The sequence below is a fragment of the Calliphora vicina genome, chromosome 3 (genome assembly GCF_958450345.1).
Source record: "Calliphora vicina chromosome 3, idCalVici1.1, whole genome shotgun sequence".
In the NCBI taxonomy this organism is placed as follows: Eukaryota; Metazoa; Arthropoda; class Insecta; order Diptera; family Calliphoridae; genus Calliphora; species Calliphora vicina.
Window position 1 is genome coordinate 72,504,801 of NC_088782.1, and position 19,614 is coordinate 72,524,414.

General features: G+C 30.0%; 1 protein-coding gene across 3 annotated transcripts in view; it reads right to left on the reverse strand.

Moving 5' to 3' along the window:
- Positions 1-1,186: 1,186 nt before the first annotated feature.
- stet (stem cell tumor) overlaps positions 1,187-19,614 on the reverse strand; it is a 118,280-nt gene continuing 99,852 nt past the window's right edge. For all 3 annotated transcript variants that reach the window (XM_065504454.1, XM_065504456.1, XM_065504455.1), the window contains 4 exons: positions 16,123-16,353; positions 5,274-5,538; positions 4,849-4,995; positions 1,187-1,549 (listed from right to left, as the gene is read on the reverse strand). In XM_065504454.1, coding sequence (XP_065360526.1) covers positions 1,254-1,549; positions 4,849-4,995; positions 5,274-5,538; positions 16,123-16,353 — 939 coding nt within the window. In that variant the 3' untranslated portion in view covers positions 1,187-1,253. The remainder of the gene's footprint in view (positions 1,550-4,848; positions 4,996-5,273; positions 5,539-16,122; positions 16,354-19,614) is intronic.

A 19,614-nucleotide genomic window follows, 5' to 3' on the forward strand; every position in this document is an offset into this window, starting at 1 on the left:
TTTTTTAAAATTCAGTCCAGTTCAATGTTTATTCAAATTTGTTTAAACCCAATTTCATCCCTATCTGTTAAGCAGTTTTTCACATGTTACTTAAAATTAACAACAACATTCCAAAGGAATAACATTAAAATAATCATTATAGCGCGATGTATAGTAAATGTTTTAGCTTAAATTTAAATATTCGTAGTGTAACAAAAGAAAAGTATAAGAATTTATACATCGATGGAAAGCTTATAAAATTTGAGTTATTTTGATGCCCATACATATACTATGAATTGAGTACAGAGATTGTCAGATAGGGATGAAATTAGGTTTAAACAAATTTGAATAAACATTGAACTGGATTGAATTTTAAAAAACGAGAAAAACCATTTCGGTGAAATTACATGATGTTTCTGATCAAGAAATTTCATCTATGTATTTGAATAAATTCTATGAAAAAATTAAAAAAAACTAAAATTTTGGCGAAAATTTTTAAAATTTTTTAATTAAAATTTTTTTTTTTAAATTTCTTTTAACTAATTCAATGCGTCTCTCAAAGACCTTTCATATGATACCAAATTTACATATACTTCCTTTGGAAGAAATATGGAAAAAATGTAAAAAACCTCAAAAAAGGACCTTTTTATCCTTTGATCCAGCTCGCCAAATATTGACCCCAGGACGAAAAAATTTCAAAACGTAGTCTTAGAATGAAGCAAATTTTCATTTTAGGCGGGAACATCGATACCTTATTTTTTCTCCATACAAACGGGGCCACCCTAATGTATATAGTTATTTAGTTGTGTTGTATATAAATGCATAAAAATTTATGTTATTGCACACAAATCAGTGTTTTTTTTTTGTGGTTTCAAAGTTGTTTTTAAAAACAAAATTCTGAAAAAAAATAATCATAAACAAAATAATTCAAATAAGGGATTTTATTTTAGTAAAACAAAAACAAAATAATAATAAAAACAATTCAATGGAGTGACAAGTTTATTAATATTTCTTTTTTAATAAACAAATAACGAAAATAAAATATGTATGTAATACAAAAATAATACATTAGAATGTATACATTTAATTAATTCATTTAAATTTTTGTAATGAAAACAAATAATACTGAAAATACAAACTTAAAAATAGAAACTAAATTAATTCATTAAATTTAAGAAAATAAATACTTAAACATACATAGTAGAATACGTATGTATCTAAGTGGGCTGTATAAAAAATTAAATTAATACAATAGATAAATTAAAGCTTTTACATCAAACTTGAAAATTATTGTAGTACGTTTCTGTTGCGTAAATCGGTTTCGCTTTAAGACTCTGCATTATCGCACTATTGAGAATGTTAAAGATGATGGCGAATATAATGCAGGCTGCATAGATGCCCAAAACAATCCACCACAGTAATTGTTCGTGCAGCTTTTGTTCGAAATTCTTCAACACTAATAGACCGATTGTTAGACCAGCGAAAGCGCCAGTTAAATGGGCAATAAAAGATACGGAGGGATAGTCATCAGCAAAACGAGCATAAACTGCAAAACCCACATCACAGGAAGCTAAAAGTGCAGTTACAAACAAGTAGACGACAGTAGATAAAGGAAATTGAAGAAAAAAGAAAAGAACGAACGAAAATGATATAAGAAGAACAGTTTATTTTTAGTTAGACAAGATAATTTAAAGTTTTAGATAAACAAATTATAAAACTAAACACAGTGGTTTGTAAAAGTTTTCAGAAATTAAAATACAGTTTTCTTAATTTTTTTTAAAGGAATTAAAGATTTTTAATGACGGTTAAAACAACGGGTTGTACTGCCAGAAGATCAACTTTATACACAGTACAAAACTCAATATATTATGCATAACGTGAACATTATAGTGTCCCTTATAAGCCAAAAATCTGTTCAGAATATTATAGTCCAGGTAATTTTAAATATAGTCTGAAAGTCTACCTAAAATCGGAAAACACCATTTCTCATCGGGTTGGTCTGCTAGTGTTAATCTTCAGAACGTAACGGCTAACTTTTCTGTCTACATATTTTATTTTGCGTTGCATGTCATTGTGTTGTTTGGGCAGCTATGTACGTCAGCTTACACAAGGTAATTCAGATCCCATTGTCTATTGGTGATGCTCCACAACTTGATGTTATGCTTTAAGAGAAAATATGGAGCGAAACCGGGGCACGGATCTTATTCCTGGTAAAATTTTTGTTTTTAAATTCGAAGCCCAAGGACTTTTTGTCAAGTAGGATCGTTGGTGAGGTCACTTCGGTGAGCACACTGTGGTTGTGGTTAAAACCCAAAGCGGGAAGAAGATCGTTGGTTTAAGTACTGATGTTTGGGCTAGTGACATACTTCGGGGCAACAAATGGATCTTATTAGGGTTGTTGCCAAAGATACTGAAAGTAGCAGATACGAACTAGCGTTGTGCTCAGGAAATGTATTGGGGTTGTAGCAGCGTGAACAATTTTACAATATTTAGTGTGGGGTTCTGCAAGATCAAGTCCAAGAAATTGTGCTACTTCTACTGGGTGAGTCTATAAAGCCACTGGAAGTAGTAAAGTTGGGTTCGCTGAACAGTTGAATATGTGGAGGCTGTCATGGGGACCCTGACCACATGATGGGCATAATTTGAGGACGGCACTGTTTATGCGGGACCAGAAGTTGTTAAAACTGTTGCTCCATCCTGATCTTAGTTGTGCCAGAACGACTTTTTTACGCGGCAGAATCTTCCTGGCGTCTGCTATCGGTGGTGGGCGACCTCCATGTACGACATTCATGTTATATACGAGCTGCGATCAAATGGATCCTGCACATACCTCTGTATGCTTTCCTCGTATTTTCTGAGATCCTGTCTGACATGCCACGTGGGAGACTCCAACTGCGTGATGTTGAAGTTTGGATGACTCCTCCGGTGACATCCCAGAAGGAACTGTTGCGTCAGCATGACGTTATGGCGATCATTAAGGCTGCATTTTGATGGCTTTGAATATTTCTACACTGAATATCACTTAACACTGGAGCAGCATAGTTAACCACTGACCGGCCAATCGTCTTGTAGGTTGACAGCAATGTTTCTTTGTCCGTACCCCATTGTTGCCGATGGCTTCGTTGTAGAGTTGGGTTTATTAGCTCAGTGAAGTGACCGTTCTTTTCAGCTTAGCTCACTGAAATGAACTAGATCGCTCTTTTAGCTCATTACCTCAGTATGTTGTATAATGACCATTTCATTTTGAGAATTGCTTGTAGTGAATTAAATCAATTATTTCTGTTGTTAGTTGTAAAAACACACAGTCTTTTGACAATTAGAGATTTATGCGTGAAATAATTGATTAAAATTTTAAAAAATCAAATTGTATTTAATTTAAACTAATATTTTTGCGGAAAAAAGAGTTAATTTTTATTATTTCTAATTTCCGATGCTAACCAAATGTTCAGACAATATTTGTTAAGCAGAACATTCACTAACTATAAGGCATTCTTTTACCACAAAATAATAAAATTACCAAAAAACTCAAGATATTAACTAATATATATGATCAACAAAATTTCTACTAAAAATACGAAAGAAAAATAGTTTTGTGATACAATTTGTATATTTTCAACATTAACTTAATTATTTTATGATATAACAATATATAAATAGAATTTCTGAATTTAAGGAATAAGATTTTATAAATCTTATTCCTTAAATTCAGAAATTCTAAACTGTCATTCCAAAAAACAGCGAAAAACCCACGATAGGTCGCTACTTTCAATTACAATTATTATTTTAACAATAACAATTATGTATTTCCCTTTTTCATTATTTCACCATACCATCAATAAATTCACATTCATTCAATAGCACAAACAAAATCGCTCAGTTGAATACGCTCAGTGCTGAGCTGAAAACGCTCAGTATGATGAATGATTCACTTCGCTCAGTTGAGTGAATAGCTCAATTGAACTAGGTCATTCATGAGCTACATAACTCTACTTCGTTAGTGATAGCTGCAGGTTAAGTGCTGTGAAGAAATTGTGGATTTCGTTAGGATAACCATTTACCAATGATGTACTAGTCGTTGGGCTTGGTTCTCGGTCGTGGTCAATAGTGTGTGTTATAGTACGCTCACATTGACTTTTATCGGCTGGGAGCTTTTGAAGTCAGAGACCATGCATCGGACTGGATTACCAGGCCAGATGTTGATAATTGTCCTGGGGTTGTTAGATGACTAGCTATGGGTGCAGGGATTAGATAGAACGAACTCTCAAGCAAGGGGTTTTTGCATTGATCTGTGCAGTCAACGTACAAGTAATTGCCGATTGAATGTTCCTTGCAAGTCATTCAATGGCGGTGATAGACCCATTAAGAGCATTGTTAGGTTAGGCCCGTACGGCAGGTATTCACGATAATCTTAGACACATTGTCTATTGCAGAGAGCAAAATTTCTTCTATGACAATGAGAGGATGAAAAATGGCGGAATTTTCAAAACATACTTGAGACAAAATAATATTACAAGTACTACTCCCATAATGTATATTTATGCAATATGCAATCTAAATTTTATAATCAAGGTTTGCTACAGTTACCGCTAAGCTACAGTTAACCATAAAATACACTTTCAGCTTAACTATAAATAATTTTAAATTAAGAAAACCAATTTCAATAACAGGGTTTATGAAATCATCAGAATTAAAAGTGTATTTAAAATTTATATTTATTTCATAATAAATTTTAATAAGTTCGAAATTACTGTAATGATGGCCTATTGCTCAGTAAAACATTTCCTTATAAACCACTGTGCTCACAATTTAAGACTCTAAACTCTAAAGAATAATAAGAAGAAAAAAAGAAGAAACCAAGAAAAACTTTACCAAAAAATAAAATGGCTGCCAAACGTAAAATTCCATAACGCATTTGATGATAGTTTATCATAACGTTAGCCAAATGGGCAGCTAGTAAAGCGTAAACACCACCACTGGCGCCAACCAAATAAACATCCGGATCAATTATGCTGGTGCCTGCAATAATATCAACAAAAACAAACCAACAAAAAATTGTACATTACAACAGAACACAAAGATATATACATCCATCCATATGTATACAACTTTTGCCTTGTTTCCTTCCATTCATGTTTCCTCTGACTTTCGGCCATGGACACACACTCACACACATGAGACACATGAACAGGAAAGGAAACAAGACGTATGAGCAACACATAATCAAACTGTGATAAATGCACTGGAAGTTGTATCGGAGAAAATGAACAAACAATGGATGGATGGCCACAACTTACCTAATGAACCTGCCAAAACACCAGAGAAATATATACAAGCAATACGACCGGAACCGTGTACCATCTCTAATGGTAGACCAAACACCAGTTGTATCAGCAAATTGAAGCCCAAATGAAACCAACCTGCATGCAGGAACATATATGACATGAAACGCCATAACTCATGACGTTTATCTGGATGGTATATAAACAAAGAATCGATGGGCACCGGACCCACGGGATCAGCTTCTCCTGTATTTAAGGTGTGATACGTAAATAACGTTAACTGCAAATAATCAATGAAACCAACAACAAAAAAAAAAGATACAATTAATTGAATTCATAAGCGTAGCATGAGTAAACTGCTCAAATGTTTATTAATACAATTTCACATTTAAATTCTTTTTATTTTAATCAAAAAGCTGAAAAATTGATTTAAATTGTGTACAAATTTGTATTTATTTGTTTGTTACCGCCTTTGACGAGACATTGCGTCGCGTCTGCATTTTAAACAAATTCATAGACAAAAAAAACTGAAAATACTAAAAAAAAAAGATTTGTTGACGATGACATCCATACAATTATACATAAATCATAATTTGCATTCATAAATATTTTACCATCATTTGCGTTTCGTGTTTTTTATATTGTCTAAATGCAATTTACTTTGTTTACTTGTAGATTAAGAAGACACCGTTGCGGCGCACAGTGGGAAGTTTTCGAAAAATCATCACAGCAATAATTGCCATTTGTTTATTGTGAAACACCAACAAATTGCGTGTTGTTTTTGTAAAAAGTTGACACTAACTTAGTGTCTAAATTTGGAGAATACTTAGCCAAAATAAAATTCATGGTTAAATTTAATTCGTTTTTTACTAAATCTGTATAATTTAAAAACTTCAGGTTAGTGCTAGCTTCAGGTTCTGTATAGTGTCCTTATGAAAGTGTTCGTCTCTAATTTGACTAAATGCAGGACATTTGTCCAGTGTTACGTCCTCCTCTACAGATATAATCGAAGGATATAACCCTAAACGCTAGGTGAGAACTCAGCTCTTTACATACAGTTAACACATAACTATATAGGTTCAGAATCTCCTTTGCATTCTCTTGGTTTGGGTTTCCTTATAGAATGTCGGTTATTCTGGCGACTGTAGAGTTCTGCAAGTTTCCGACATGTTAATTTATTTCCCCTTTGTTTAGTTTTTTCTAAAACTTTGAAATGATGGCATACCTGCATGATCCATCTTACATTATCCGATTCCGAAAATGACCATATGTCAAGTTTGGCGGTCCAGGAGACGAAAGTATTTACCTATCTGTATATATTAGGGTGGGTCAATTTGTTTGACTACTAAGCGTATAGCAAATTCGTAATCTACGGAAAATTCTAAGAACTTTTCCATGATTCTAAAATCAAAATCGAACTTCCGGTTTTTAACGAGAAGATTTGGAGCTCAAGACCTCTTTTGCTAGGAGACCTCGGGTATTTCAAAAAAATTACATATATGTATATAGAATCTTCTCGTCGAGTACTACATATAACATCTCGTAGCTATCAATTATATCTTATAGCGTAAGAGATATTGGCATTTGAATAATACATTTTTAATATTTTTACCCACCCTACTCCAGTTTTTTGGTGACCGCGGTTTCAAATATTTGCCGATTTTCTCAAATTTTAATTTATAGGACTAACAAGAAATTCTCGTGAAAAACCGGAAGCTCGATTTTTATTTTAGAACCATGTTTTATTCTGGAAAAGTTCTTAGAATTTTCCGTATCTAACCAAAATTTGAAGATGGAGTTTTGAAACTGTCGTTAAAAAAATTTAATTTTTTTGGTCATACCTGCGAAAACGTTAACGGTATCCTACAAATACAAAAACTCATATACAAGTAAATATATATTTTAAATAAAAATGAGCTTTTGTTTTAATATTTATCAAAATATGTTAATTTTGTTCCTACATTTCTTGTTCTAGTTGCCCGAGACACGTTAATGGCCTGGCGAATTTTTAGTAACTTTAACAATTTTTGACCACTTTCTATTTTTTATGTCTCATTAGAACGATAATTGCGTACACATTTCAATTCTTTTAAATTAAATTGCAAAAGTAATTTTTTAATGGCAAAATTTTTACAAAACCCCAACCGATTTACCTAAAATTTTTTCAGGATGATTTTTTAACTAATGTTCACCAAACTGTGGGGTAAGAATGGCCAAAATCCAACTTTCGTTTATTAAGGGCCACCCTAATATACATTTATGTTTCTGAGTAATTTTTTGCTATTTTTATTTCATCCGTTTCGTCCGCTTCCGGTATTAAGGACTGAGATCGAAAAATTCTTAACACACGTTTTTCATTAAAACTTTTAACCCAAGTATTAACTATTTAATTTCTTTTTTTCATCAAATTACCATTGTAAAGCATGTCAGTTATTATGTTTAATGCCAATTATATTCATTTGTTGTTAATCTGATTAAAATTCGTGACCAGAAAAAAGTGCGTATTAAAATTACACTGTTCTAGTTGAAAAAACTGTCAAGCGGGGCACCCGGTGGGTTCGAAAATGGAGGTGGTTGTACAACATATATTCGCGTAACTCAAAAACGGTTTAGTTTATTGAATAAAATGAAAAGAAAGAAAGGCTTAACATTTTTTAAAACGGCATGAAAAATTGGAAAATGAAGCTACTCTGTTAATTTTTTCAAAATTTTTCTAAAAAAATATTTTCTTTTTGCCAAAAAAAAATATATTGCTAAAACGACGGCGAAGATTAAAAACATGTTAAGCCTTACTTAAGGGTAATTCCATTGTGAAATTTTTTGAGTTACGCGAATATACTATGTTGTGCAACCTCCTCCATTTTCGAAATAACGGTATATCTCGAAAATTCGAGCTAACCTAAAAAAACGGTTAGCACCACTGAATTCAGCGTACCCGAATTAGTTTAACCCATTGGGTGCTCTTCTTGAAAGAAAAAAGTGTCAATTTCGTGCACAGTGTAATTTAAGAATATCGTCATTTCACATTTGCTAATAAAAAAGGTACTACACGACGTTATCGAAGAAATTTATAAGTATTACCGAACCCTATGGACTCCAATAAAATAAAATTGCTATATCTGTGAGAACCCCCATATTTTTTAATATACCGTAGTAAGTTTTTTTTTTAAATCAGGAGAATCATCATTAATAATTGGCATATATGTTGGAGTTATTAAGAGGGAAATCTTCGCGAGAAGATACAAACGCAGATTTACAATATAGACTATTAATTTCCTCCTATCCATAAATACATACGTAAAGTTTAAGTTAATCACCAAAATCTAAATTTTAAATTTGATCTCATTAAATCATTAAAGAAATACTTTCAAAAAAAGCTAATACTAAAATATATTTATGAATGCGCTTCTTTTGAATTTTGTTTATTAACTCATTAGCGTTTTATTACAGCAATTATCGGGACACCTAGTTATGTGTAATTTATTATTATTTTTTATAAATAAAAAATCCCATTAAAGAAAAAAGTTACAAACTAAATAAGTACATAATATTTATACAAGTAAGTAAATGTTTTGTAAATAATTCTAAATATGTGTATTACTTATCATGTTTTTTTTATTGTTTAAATAATAAAATGTGTAATAAACCCAATTAACTCAATGATTTATTTACAAAACTTGTTAAAACATAATTTGAATAATGAAAAAAAGAGTTAAACAAAATATTTCTAGTGAACTGTCGGACTAAATTAATATTCTGTGGTCATGTGCGACATAAAAAACACATTGATTTTTTTTTGGTTTTTTCTTCTTATAGAACGAGCAGGAATTAGCGGCATTTATTTGTTTGAACAAAATAATTATTATTATAAAAACAAACTTCAATATGAGTTTGTTATTAAACTACAACATTATAAACACACAAATTAGATTTTAAATAGACTATTAATGAATATTTAAAAAAAAACATTTGTTTTATTTTTTATGTGTGAATTTCATATAAATATAAATACATATGTAGATATAAACATAACCCAAAAAAAGAAATACTAAAACTGTTACAAATCAAAAAAATATTTTATATATTCGTTAAAATCATGAACGTTCTACAATTTTTTGGTAAATTTCATTTGAACAATTTTTAAAAAATAAAAATGTAACCTGTGTTGTACAATGTACATACAGCATTATAATCTACATAAGCAAATATTCGATTTAAGCTGAGAAGCAGAATTCTTGAACTATGAGTATTAGACTGCACAGTGGGTGGTTGCATAGAAGCAAAATATTTTGGAAATAAATTTTGACGTAATACCGCACAGACAATCCACGGGAGGCACTATGGGTATTTCTCAGATATCAATAAATTTTAAACGCTTGTTTCGTACGATTCTGATTAGCTAAACAATAAAATATATAAAAGAAGTTACAAATATATAATTAACACATTAATATTTATTTTCTAAAAATGTTTTAATAGTTTCAAAAAAGTTAATAATAAATAATTTCACCCAGCTCCTTCCGAATCTTACTCATTTTATGTTGAAATTTTAAATTTAGCCTATTTCTTCGAAAATCTTAAAGACGAGAATCCTCAATTATTTTAAATAAATTAAATTGTTTTAGATACTCTATTCTATTAAAGAATACATAAACTTCGGGCCAAATTTGGTCCTAATGGACCAAAATCTTAAAAACCACAGATTTGAAAAATCCAAATTCCTTTTTAAAATACAATTACATAATTACCGTTCTGACAAGAATAACGAAATATATCGTAAATTGTGCACGATATTGTGAAACTGGACCTGGACCAATAATTGTTACCGTACAAAAGTTAACTCTTTTATTTCTAGGATCAAAATTGTCTAAAACATTAAATTTAAAAATATCAAATAGATGAACTTTATTTGTTAAGAACCATTTCTGGACTTTATTTGGGTTCTTATAAAATTCTAAGACGATCCAGCAATGTCAGTCCGTCTATTGAAGGCATGTTTGGGCCTCGAGGGAAGAACGTAGGAGGTATTCTTTATTAAACAGAAATGTTTGATATTGAAAATTTGTTTGCTATTTTCTTAAAATATTGTTACGTTTTAACCTTTTGAAAACGGGGGTTTATTTCTTTTAAATAAACAGGATACTTTTGATTGCAAATAAAATAAGTTTAGTAGTTTAAAATTGTAACAACTCATTATTTATTCAAATGTACAACAAAAACAGAATTAGATAGTTTTTATACACGTTTATAAATTCGCAGAAATACAGACACCCTTTATAATGTACAAGGCAGTTGATGTTAACTCTAACAGTGCTTATAATAAACTTATTGACGACTGCAACCTCTGCCACAGCCGGTTCTACGCACGGGAATGACCCGAGTTCACTCGGCCAAGGGCTGTCAACTCAGCAAACACTGCTGCTACTACAACAACAACATTGTTGAAAAGTAGAAGCTTCAACTGATGGAAATGTTTATAAACACGATGAATGTTGCTGGCAGTTGTTACCGACCGTTAAATTCAAATCGCTAGTGCAAATTCGGATTCATAAGATTATTATGTTTTATTAAAATATGGTTAATTTTTCATATCAGCTCAATAGTAAGAAAAAGTCATTACATTTAGGTATTTATGGAAGTCAAAACTAGTGTTTATAAACCGGTTAACCTAAAAACCGGGTTTTCTTCGAAATCTCGGTTTTTTGCGAACCGGTTAATTTAAAATGTAGATTTTCGGTTAACCGGTTTATCCGGTTTTTATTACTCGGTTAACCGATTTTTAAAATTTGGGACTAAAATTAATAAATCTCACGTTTTTCTGCATTTTTTATATTCATTGTATACACATTATTGGTCTGATTTGAAACCTAAACTGCTGATTTACAACACAATCCTCTTTGGATTAATATTTTTAAGAATTACAATGATTCAAAATAGTAGAGGACGATGGTTTACTTAAAAACTTTTTCAGAATAAATTGCACATAATGAAACTATTAAAAATTAAAATTGAATTCCGCATAATTCTATAAGTTTAGGCTAAATCTTACTAATGATTCATTAAAAACTTAGTAATGATTTTACCACACTTAAATTGAATTCGATGTTCTTTCAATAAATTTGACTTCATTAGTGAGTTTTGTTTTTAAAATTTATATTTATTAATCATTTCGTTAGCTTTTCAGAAATATTACAGGAGAAACAAAAAACGTTTTAAAATCCATGATGTGAAATATTTTCGAAATCTGATAATGGAGTATGATTTACAGGGCAACCAAAAATATGCTCTAAAAAAAGTGTTTTATGCGCATAAAATATGCACTTAAAAACGAAAAATATGCTCTTAAAATATAAAAAAATATGAACTTAAAAATAGTTGGTTATTGTTGTATTTCAATGTTTTATTAAAAATAATATAAGAAGTAAATAAAAATTTGTTTAGTAATTAGTTGCATAATATTGTAGGGAGAGGATATTAAGAATTTCTCGAAATGTTTTTATTCTACATAAAGTTTTAAAATCTACTTTTTTATCATTTGAATTATGTTTCAAAATCGCTATAGAGAGCGTTTGTAATTGTTTGGTAAAAAATTGCAGTTGATTTTGAAGCATTTATCATATATGAAGATTAACATCTAAATTTGACTTCCAAAATTTAAACAGAATTATCAAAAAGCCATACAATAAATTTGAAATGATTTGTTTTCTTTAAAACTGCGGAAAAATAAAAAACCTTTTTTGCATTTTTATTATTGATACTCAAAATACCGTGACATTTCCTATGAAACATGAAGAAACTTCCTTTCTCAACAATTGATTGTTTTTTAATGATTTCCTAATATCTTTGTTACAATTTGTAACAGACGTGATATTTTCGATATTTTTGAACATGGATCTCAATATTCTGAACATTTGCTGAAAAGTTGTTTAATTTTACATTAGTGGTAAACTGTTAATGCCCAACCATAACTGTCTCAAGCAACCTTAAGTTTTTTTTTAAATGTATCCAACATTTTGTTAAGAAGTTGTCCATTTTCTTTACTTTTAATTTTGTATGTATTTTTTACTATTTGTTAAATTTTGATATTTGTGTGTGAATATTTTTAATTTAATTCAAATATATGGAAACTAAGATCCCTTAAGTCAATGAAAATTTAATGAAGATAAGTCGATTATGGGTACTCTATTTTTATCTTTAATTAGCTTAGGCAAATTATCATTGGACCTTAACAAAATTGTAAAATATAGAAATGAAAAATTACTATACAAGCAAAAAATTATATTTACAAAATAATGGAAATAAAGAAATTATGCAACAAAAATATGCAGTTATGAGTTAAATATGCAAAAATATGCTATAAAACGCAAAATATGCAAAAATATGCAGTAAGGAGCGAAATATGTAAAAATATGCACTAACAAATCGATGCCAAAATTCTTATAATTGTATGAAACGGATAAATAACTAACTCATATGTTTATACGACGCACAGCAAAAAATATGATATTGCATATTTTTGGTTGTCGAGGTGATAATAACTTTCAAAATTATAAAATATTTAATTAAAAAATCGATTTACATTTTTTGGTTGAAATTCAATGAATAAACCAATAATTAGAACAAGTATTATATATTTAGTAACATATTTATACTCAATTCCATTTGACTGAGATAATTACTTTGAAATTTTTACAAAATAAAATGGACTTAGCACTTTTGTATATTTATAGTTATTTAATATTAACCATTTAACATTAACCTGACTACTAAAAACTACAAATTTTAAAGCTGTGTATACTTTATTGGACATTTTATGTTTTCTTCACATATATGTCGGTTAACCGGTTTTTTCGATGTCGGTTAACCGAAAAACCGGTTTTTTAAAAATTACCAATTTTCGGTTAACCGACAAACCGGTTTTTTAAAAAGTCGATTTTTTATAAACACTAGTCAAAACCAATTTTGTAGAATTTTGAATACTTTTTTAGAGCACAATTTTTTTCAGAATTTAAAGCTCGAAAAAATTTAATATATAAAAATTTCACGTACTAAATGGTTAATTTTTTAACTTTAACTCCTGTGGGCGTTAAAAAACTACGAAATGCAAAAGTTTGTATGTGCTTTTTAAAAATATTTAAATTTGTTTCCTAACTTTTTTAATAAAATAATCAGACAACTACCGCGATGTATGAATACAAATTAGTATCAAATAAAAGCTTTAATTTAGCTGGATACCAAAATCCTGTGGGCATTAAAATATTTTAAGGACTTAAAATTTTATCAACCAAAATATACTTTTATAACCTCAAAAAATATACTTAATATATTTCGAATTTGAAAGTATTGAATACTGTATCTCCAGTAAAAAAAAATATCATAATACAAATTGTTATTATTTTTTTTACAATCACACGATTGCCGCAATACACCAATTTTATACAATTTTTATTGTGCTGAATTGGTGCCCAATAAAGAAAGTGTCCCAATCAAATTCTCTGCAATTACATGATTGCCTCATCTATATATGTATATAAAAATGAAATGGTCCATGTAAGTAATGTCATCACGTGAGAACGGTTGGAGCGATTTGGCTGATTTTTTTTTATTCGATTAAAAATTTTCAGGAGATGGTTTGGAGATTGTTTGTAAAGAAAAAAATCCAAAAATTCCGGGTAAAACTCTGAAATTGTTTTTTTGTGAGTCCAGTCAACTGTACTAAAAAAGCAAATAAATAAGATCAGGCTAATGTGAGTGGGTTGGAGAAACTTGAAGAACTAACATTAGTAAATGCTACCGGGCGAAGCCGGGGCGATCAACTAGTTTTATATAAATTTGATTGTCGTAAATTGCCGCAAAAAGGTTTAGTGACAATAATTGCCGCATTCCAGTCACACGATTGCTCTAGAATACGGCAACTATGAGAAACAGCTGTTGTGCTAGATGTTAAATTTTGTTTTGTTTACATAAATATAACAAATTTTAATATATTTGTGAAAAAATGATTTGTTCACTAAAAGAAAGAAGAACATTGCGTCGGCTTTAATTATCGTGTGTGGACTGATGAAGAAAAAAAGTAATAAAAGAAAAGAAGTATATGAGTCAGATAGTGGCTCATAAGAAGAAGCACTGATGGCCTTCTTCTGTATTGCCCCTAACACCATATCACTTTTTTAAATTATAATTATAATAAATACAACATGAAAACTTATTTTACTTTCAAAAATAAATGCTGCTACAAATAAATATTTTCATTTAAAAAAACAATGGAAAATTAAAGTCAACGAGCAAAAATGTACACACATTACATTTACATTGCGTAGAGAATCATGCCCCCCTATTCATATCAATAACCAAACAATAATTCAACAATCGGAAGTGAAATACCTCGGAATACATCTCGATCGTCGCCTTACATGGAAAACTCATATAGATGCAAAGTTGACTCAAATGAAATTGAAATCAATTCAAATTAATTGGCTTATTGGCAGAAACTCCACGCTTAGTTTAGATTGTAAACTTCTACTTTATAACATGATCATAAAACCGATATGGTGTTATGGCATACAGTTATGGGGCACGGCCTCAGCGTCAAATGTAGAAAAGATCCAAAGACGCCAAAACAAGTTTCTAAGAATGATCACAGTTGCCCCCTGGTATATCAAAAACGCGAATATACACAAAGATCTAAACGTGCCCATTGTAAAAACTGAAATCTCGAAAAACGTACAAAAATATTTAAAAAAACTTGAAGTTCACCCAAACCCGCTGGCCCGCAACATATTAGATAACCGTGGCCACACTCGATTAAGAAGGAGGGACACAGCAGACCTAATCTAGAAGGAAGAATGCCAATTTAACCAAAACAACCATGAACACAAAATTTGTTCGTCCGGCACTGGCTGGACTAATTAAATAATAATATTAGATATAAGATTTGAACCACTTATTGTTAGTTCATTAAATAATGAAGATACAATAAATAAATGATGGAAAAAAAATTAAAAAAATTAATATTGGCATTGTCTTCTTTAATTGCCGCACTAGGGTTAAAAATTTTAAACCTAAGTTTTTTTCATAAACAACATTTTTTTGTCATAAATTCTTTTTCCAACACTTTTTTTTAAATTAAAAAAAAATTTGAAAAAAACTTTTTTAAAAATAATTAAAAAATTTGAAAAAAAAAAATATTTTTTAATTTTTTTTGAAAATATTACTACTTTGATACAATACTCGAAGCTTTATCCGATTTTGCTTCAATTTCCAGGATTTGAGGGCAATATAAGGGTCACCCCAATGTGCAGTAGTTAAAAACGAAGTCCATTCATATCATTTCAAATATCGATATCTTCAAATTAAAATTTTGATATTATGTGGTACTTTTAAGAAGTTTTTCTCAGAACACAATAAAACTATATTTTAAAAAACAAAACAGAGCACTTCTTTTACTTTTCACTGTAGTACTGAATACGTACGTGTCATTGTGATGGTGATATTGATGTCTTCTTCTATTGTTTAAAATTTTGCATTAAATATTCAATTTTATATTTCACGAATATGAATTTGTGTATTGTTTTCTTTTTTATTGCTATTATTAAATATGAATTTTATTATATTAATAAACTAATAAATTTCATAGAAAAATCAACAACATATTTTCGAAATTCTATGCGTAGCCATGGAGCATAATAAATAATATTATATTTCATTTGAATTGAATTCGTTAGATAGAATTTAGGGAGTGAATTGTTTAGATCATCAATTTTAATGATGGTGTAGATGGATGGATAGACGGACGGCAAAAAGTTGACAACAATGATGATTTACTACTTGAAAAAAAAAAACGAATAAAAACCAAAATTCTTACCTCAATAATGGTGATGAGAATTATAAACCATGGCGGCGGACAGCATGAGTAACGATCTGCATAATATTTGCGATCACGCTCTTCGGGCAGTATTTCCATTGCAATGACATGAACCATTTTTTTAAAGAAGGGCGGTTCTTCTAAAACCAAATGAAAATCATTCTCAGAACAAACTTCACGATCGCGATGATGTACTGCACATTTAAAGCTGCGTGTGCGTTTACCACTCATCTGGAAAATAAGAAAAACAAAATTATACTTGTAATTTCTGAACAATTTGTGTTTTGCTTTTTTTTTGTAAATTTAAACAATAAATTAATACGGTAAGATGTGTGAAATAGAGTTTTAAAAAGTTCGCAGTCTTGTCAAGATTTAACAAAAAGAACAATCAATTAGTTTGTAATAGAAATTTTATGTTAAAAGGTAATTAAAAGGTTTAACGCCATAAAAATGTTGCACTAAACACATTAACCCTTTCAGGTCCGTTGTTGCAAAAAACATTGATATTTATGCTAAGAACTCCAATATATTTATAAGTAATTCGTCACTATAATCTCGACAACTTATTTGATACCAAACGACTTGAAAAACTGTTTATTGCTAATATCATTTTTATACCCTTCACCTTCGTGAGAAGGGTATATATAAGTTTGTCATTGCGTTTGTAATTTCCACAATATATTTTTCCAACCCTATAAAGTATATATATTCTGGATCCTTATAGATAGCGGAGTCGATTAAGCCATGTCCGTCTGTCTGTCTCTCCGTCTGTTTGTTGAAATCAATTTTCTGAAGACCGCAGATATCTTTTGGATCCAAATATTCAATAATTCTGTCAGACATACTTTCGAGAAGTTTCCTATTTAAAATCAGAAAAATCGGTCCACAAATGGCTGAGATATGAAGAAAAAACCAGGACAACCTCGATTTTTGATTTAATATAAACAATATGGATATCTAATGATAGATATTTTAAAGACCTTTGCAACGACGTATATAAGACCATAGTAAGTTGGACCTACAATGGGTCAAAATCGGAAAAAAATTTAAAAAAAAAATTTAAATTTAAAAAAAAAAATAACAATTCAAAAAAATGTTTACAAAAAATTAAAAAACAACTGAGGAAAAAAAAATAATTTTGTTTACCTAAAAATATTTGAATTTTTATTTTGAAGTATAATTTGGTGAATCGTATATTAGATTCGGCACAGCCGAATATAGATCTCTTAATTGTTTTTCTTTACTTCAAAGCGTACGAATGTCACTTTTGGGACCGTAGAAATGCCCATAAATAATTAAAGGTCCTTATTTTAGTCTTAACTACACAATAAATTGTATGTTTTACTGATAAAAATATATAAAAATTAAATTTTTAGTCAAAACCTAACCCCACACCTGCCACAATAACTATTCCAAGTTTCCTTTGAGACGTTAATTCTTATTCTTTACAAAAGTTTTCACATTTTTTTTCACTCATACAGAACAAAGTGTGCATTTGATACATTTTTTGTTTCTAATTGTTAAAGCAAGAATTTTATTTCTTTTGCATTTTTCTATAGAACTGCTACTACTTGTGGGGGGAAATTTGAAATAAAGAAAAATGCAGCAACGAAAAAATCTCCATAAATTTCCCACATGCATATTGTGTCATAAAATTATACATATGTACTATGTACTAGAGAGTGAGTTAGTCAATTAGGAATGTTTAGAGAAAAACAAAAAAAAAAATTAAAAGAAAAAATTTCATGCATGGGTTTTTAACCCCTTTTATGATGTACTTGCATATTCCATACATGGAATGAACGAATAATGTTGAGGAAGATGATGTGCTAAACATCAAAATTCATGCAATCGTGTTACCACTTTAGAAACTCAGAGCAGCAAGAGCAGATAGAGTGATTCAGTAGGAGATGCAAGAACTGCTGGGCTGCATTAATAATGTCCTAGGCAGAAGTCAATTAATTAATTGCAAAAAGAGACTGTCTGATAGCTGCTCGAGGCATGGGTTTTACATACCGGTTATATAGAGTCAGTTACGTTACTAGCTACCCAACTGGTTACTTCACTAGCTACATAACTATACAGAATAATAGTCTGCTCTTAATATTTGACTCATTCCCATGGAACTCACGTATTAGTTACAAAGAGACAGTCCGATAACCGTTTTCTTTTAAACAAACCATCCTCCTATATCTTTACTACAATTGAACCTATCTTCCTTATATCTGGTATAATAGGATGGTAAAATAACCAGAAATGCTGGGAACCAGATTGTATCGTATGATAGTCGGCCAGTATAATGATAGTTGACCCGATAGGAAGTAAAATAGCCTGTCATTAAAAGCATGTACAAAATTTAATAAGACAGTAGGGACAGTAACTTTTGTCTGCTAAGGGTTAATCAAATACGATTGACCGACTCTATATTATTTGGCTTAAGTAAAATAACTAGTCTCTAAAGTACAATATAAAATTATTTTCAAAGTCACATTTAATGCAAAGTATTAATTTTAATGATGAGTAAAGTAGATAGTCCTTAAATATAAATTTAATTAGACTTTTGAAACAAATACAGATTGGTCTAACAAAGGACATTAAAATGATAATACATCCAGCATTATAAGTATAGCTAGTAGTGAGTAAAATGGTTTATCCCAAAAGTTGAATCAAAATAAAAATTTAAATCTACTACATTTGTAATAGCAAAAGAGATTATAAAAGGACACTAAGTGGAAGTTCACTATCCACTAGATTACATATGGTGGGCACAATAACTACTTTCAAAAATTACACCCTTGACTACTTAAATGCACTAAAGTGAACATTGACTTCACGCTAGATTACCAGGGACGTATAATCTTCTCTATGCTTTTTATAATGATCCAAAACCTGATGTCAGCCAAATGATCAAACATTAGTGTAAATGACTGTCTGTAAAACTACTAGGTTGAATGTGTTCTTTTCGTTTCGTTTCTATTCAAATATGGACAATTCCATGTCATCGTACGTGATATTTGTACGCCTATAAAGTGGAACCCATTTTGCAAAAATAAGAGTTTCTGAAAAATAATTTGGTATTTATGTTCCATTCAGAGGGTACTTTTTTTTAAAATAAAAAATAATAAGTTCTTTAGAAACATTGTTGTCCAAAATATCGAGCGAAATAAGAGTATATCGTACGTGACATAAAACGGAAGTAATTTTGAGGTGAATGTAGAAATATGCGAAAATATTCTAATCGTGATAGGCGTTATGTTTTCTTTTATTTCTTACACTAAACCAAATATTTTGCCTTTACAATCCGTTATATTTAAATAAAAACAATCTTTGGATGATTTTATCTATATATGTATATAAAAATGAAATAGTCCATGTATGTAATGGCATCACGTGAGAACGGTTGGAGCGATTTGGGTGATTTTTTTTCAAAAATTCCGGGTAAAACTCGGATCTTTTTTTTAGTCCAGTCAACTGTAATAAAAGAGCTCCCTA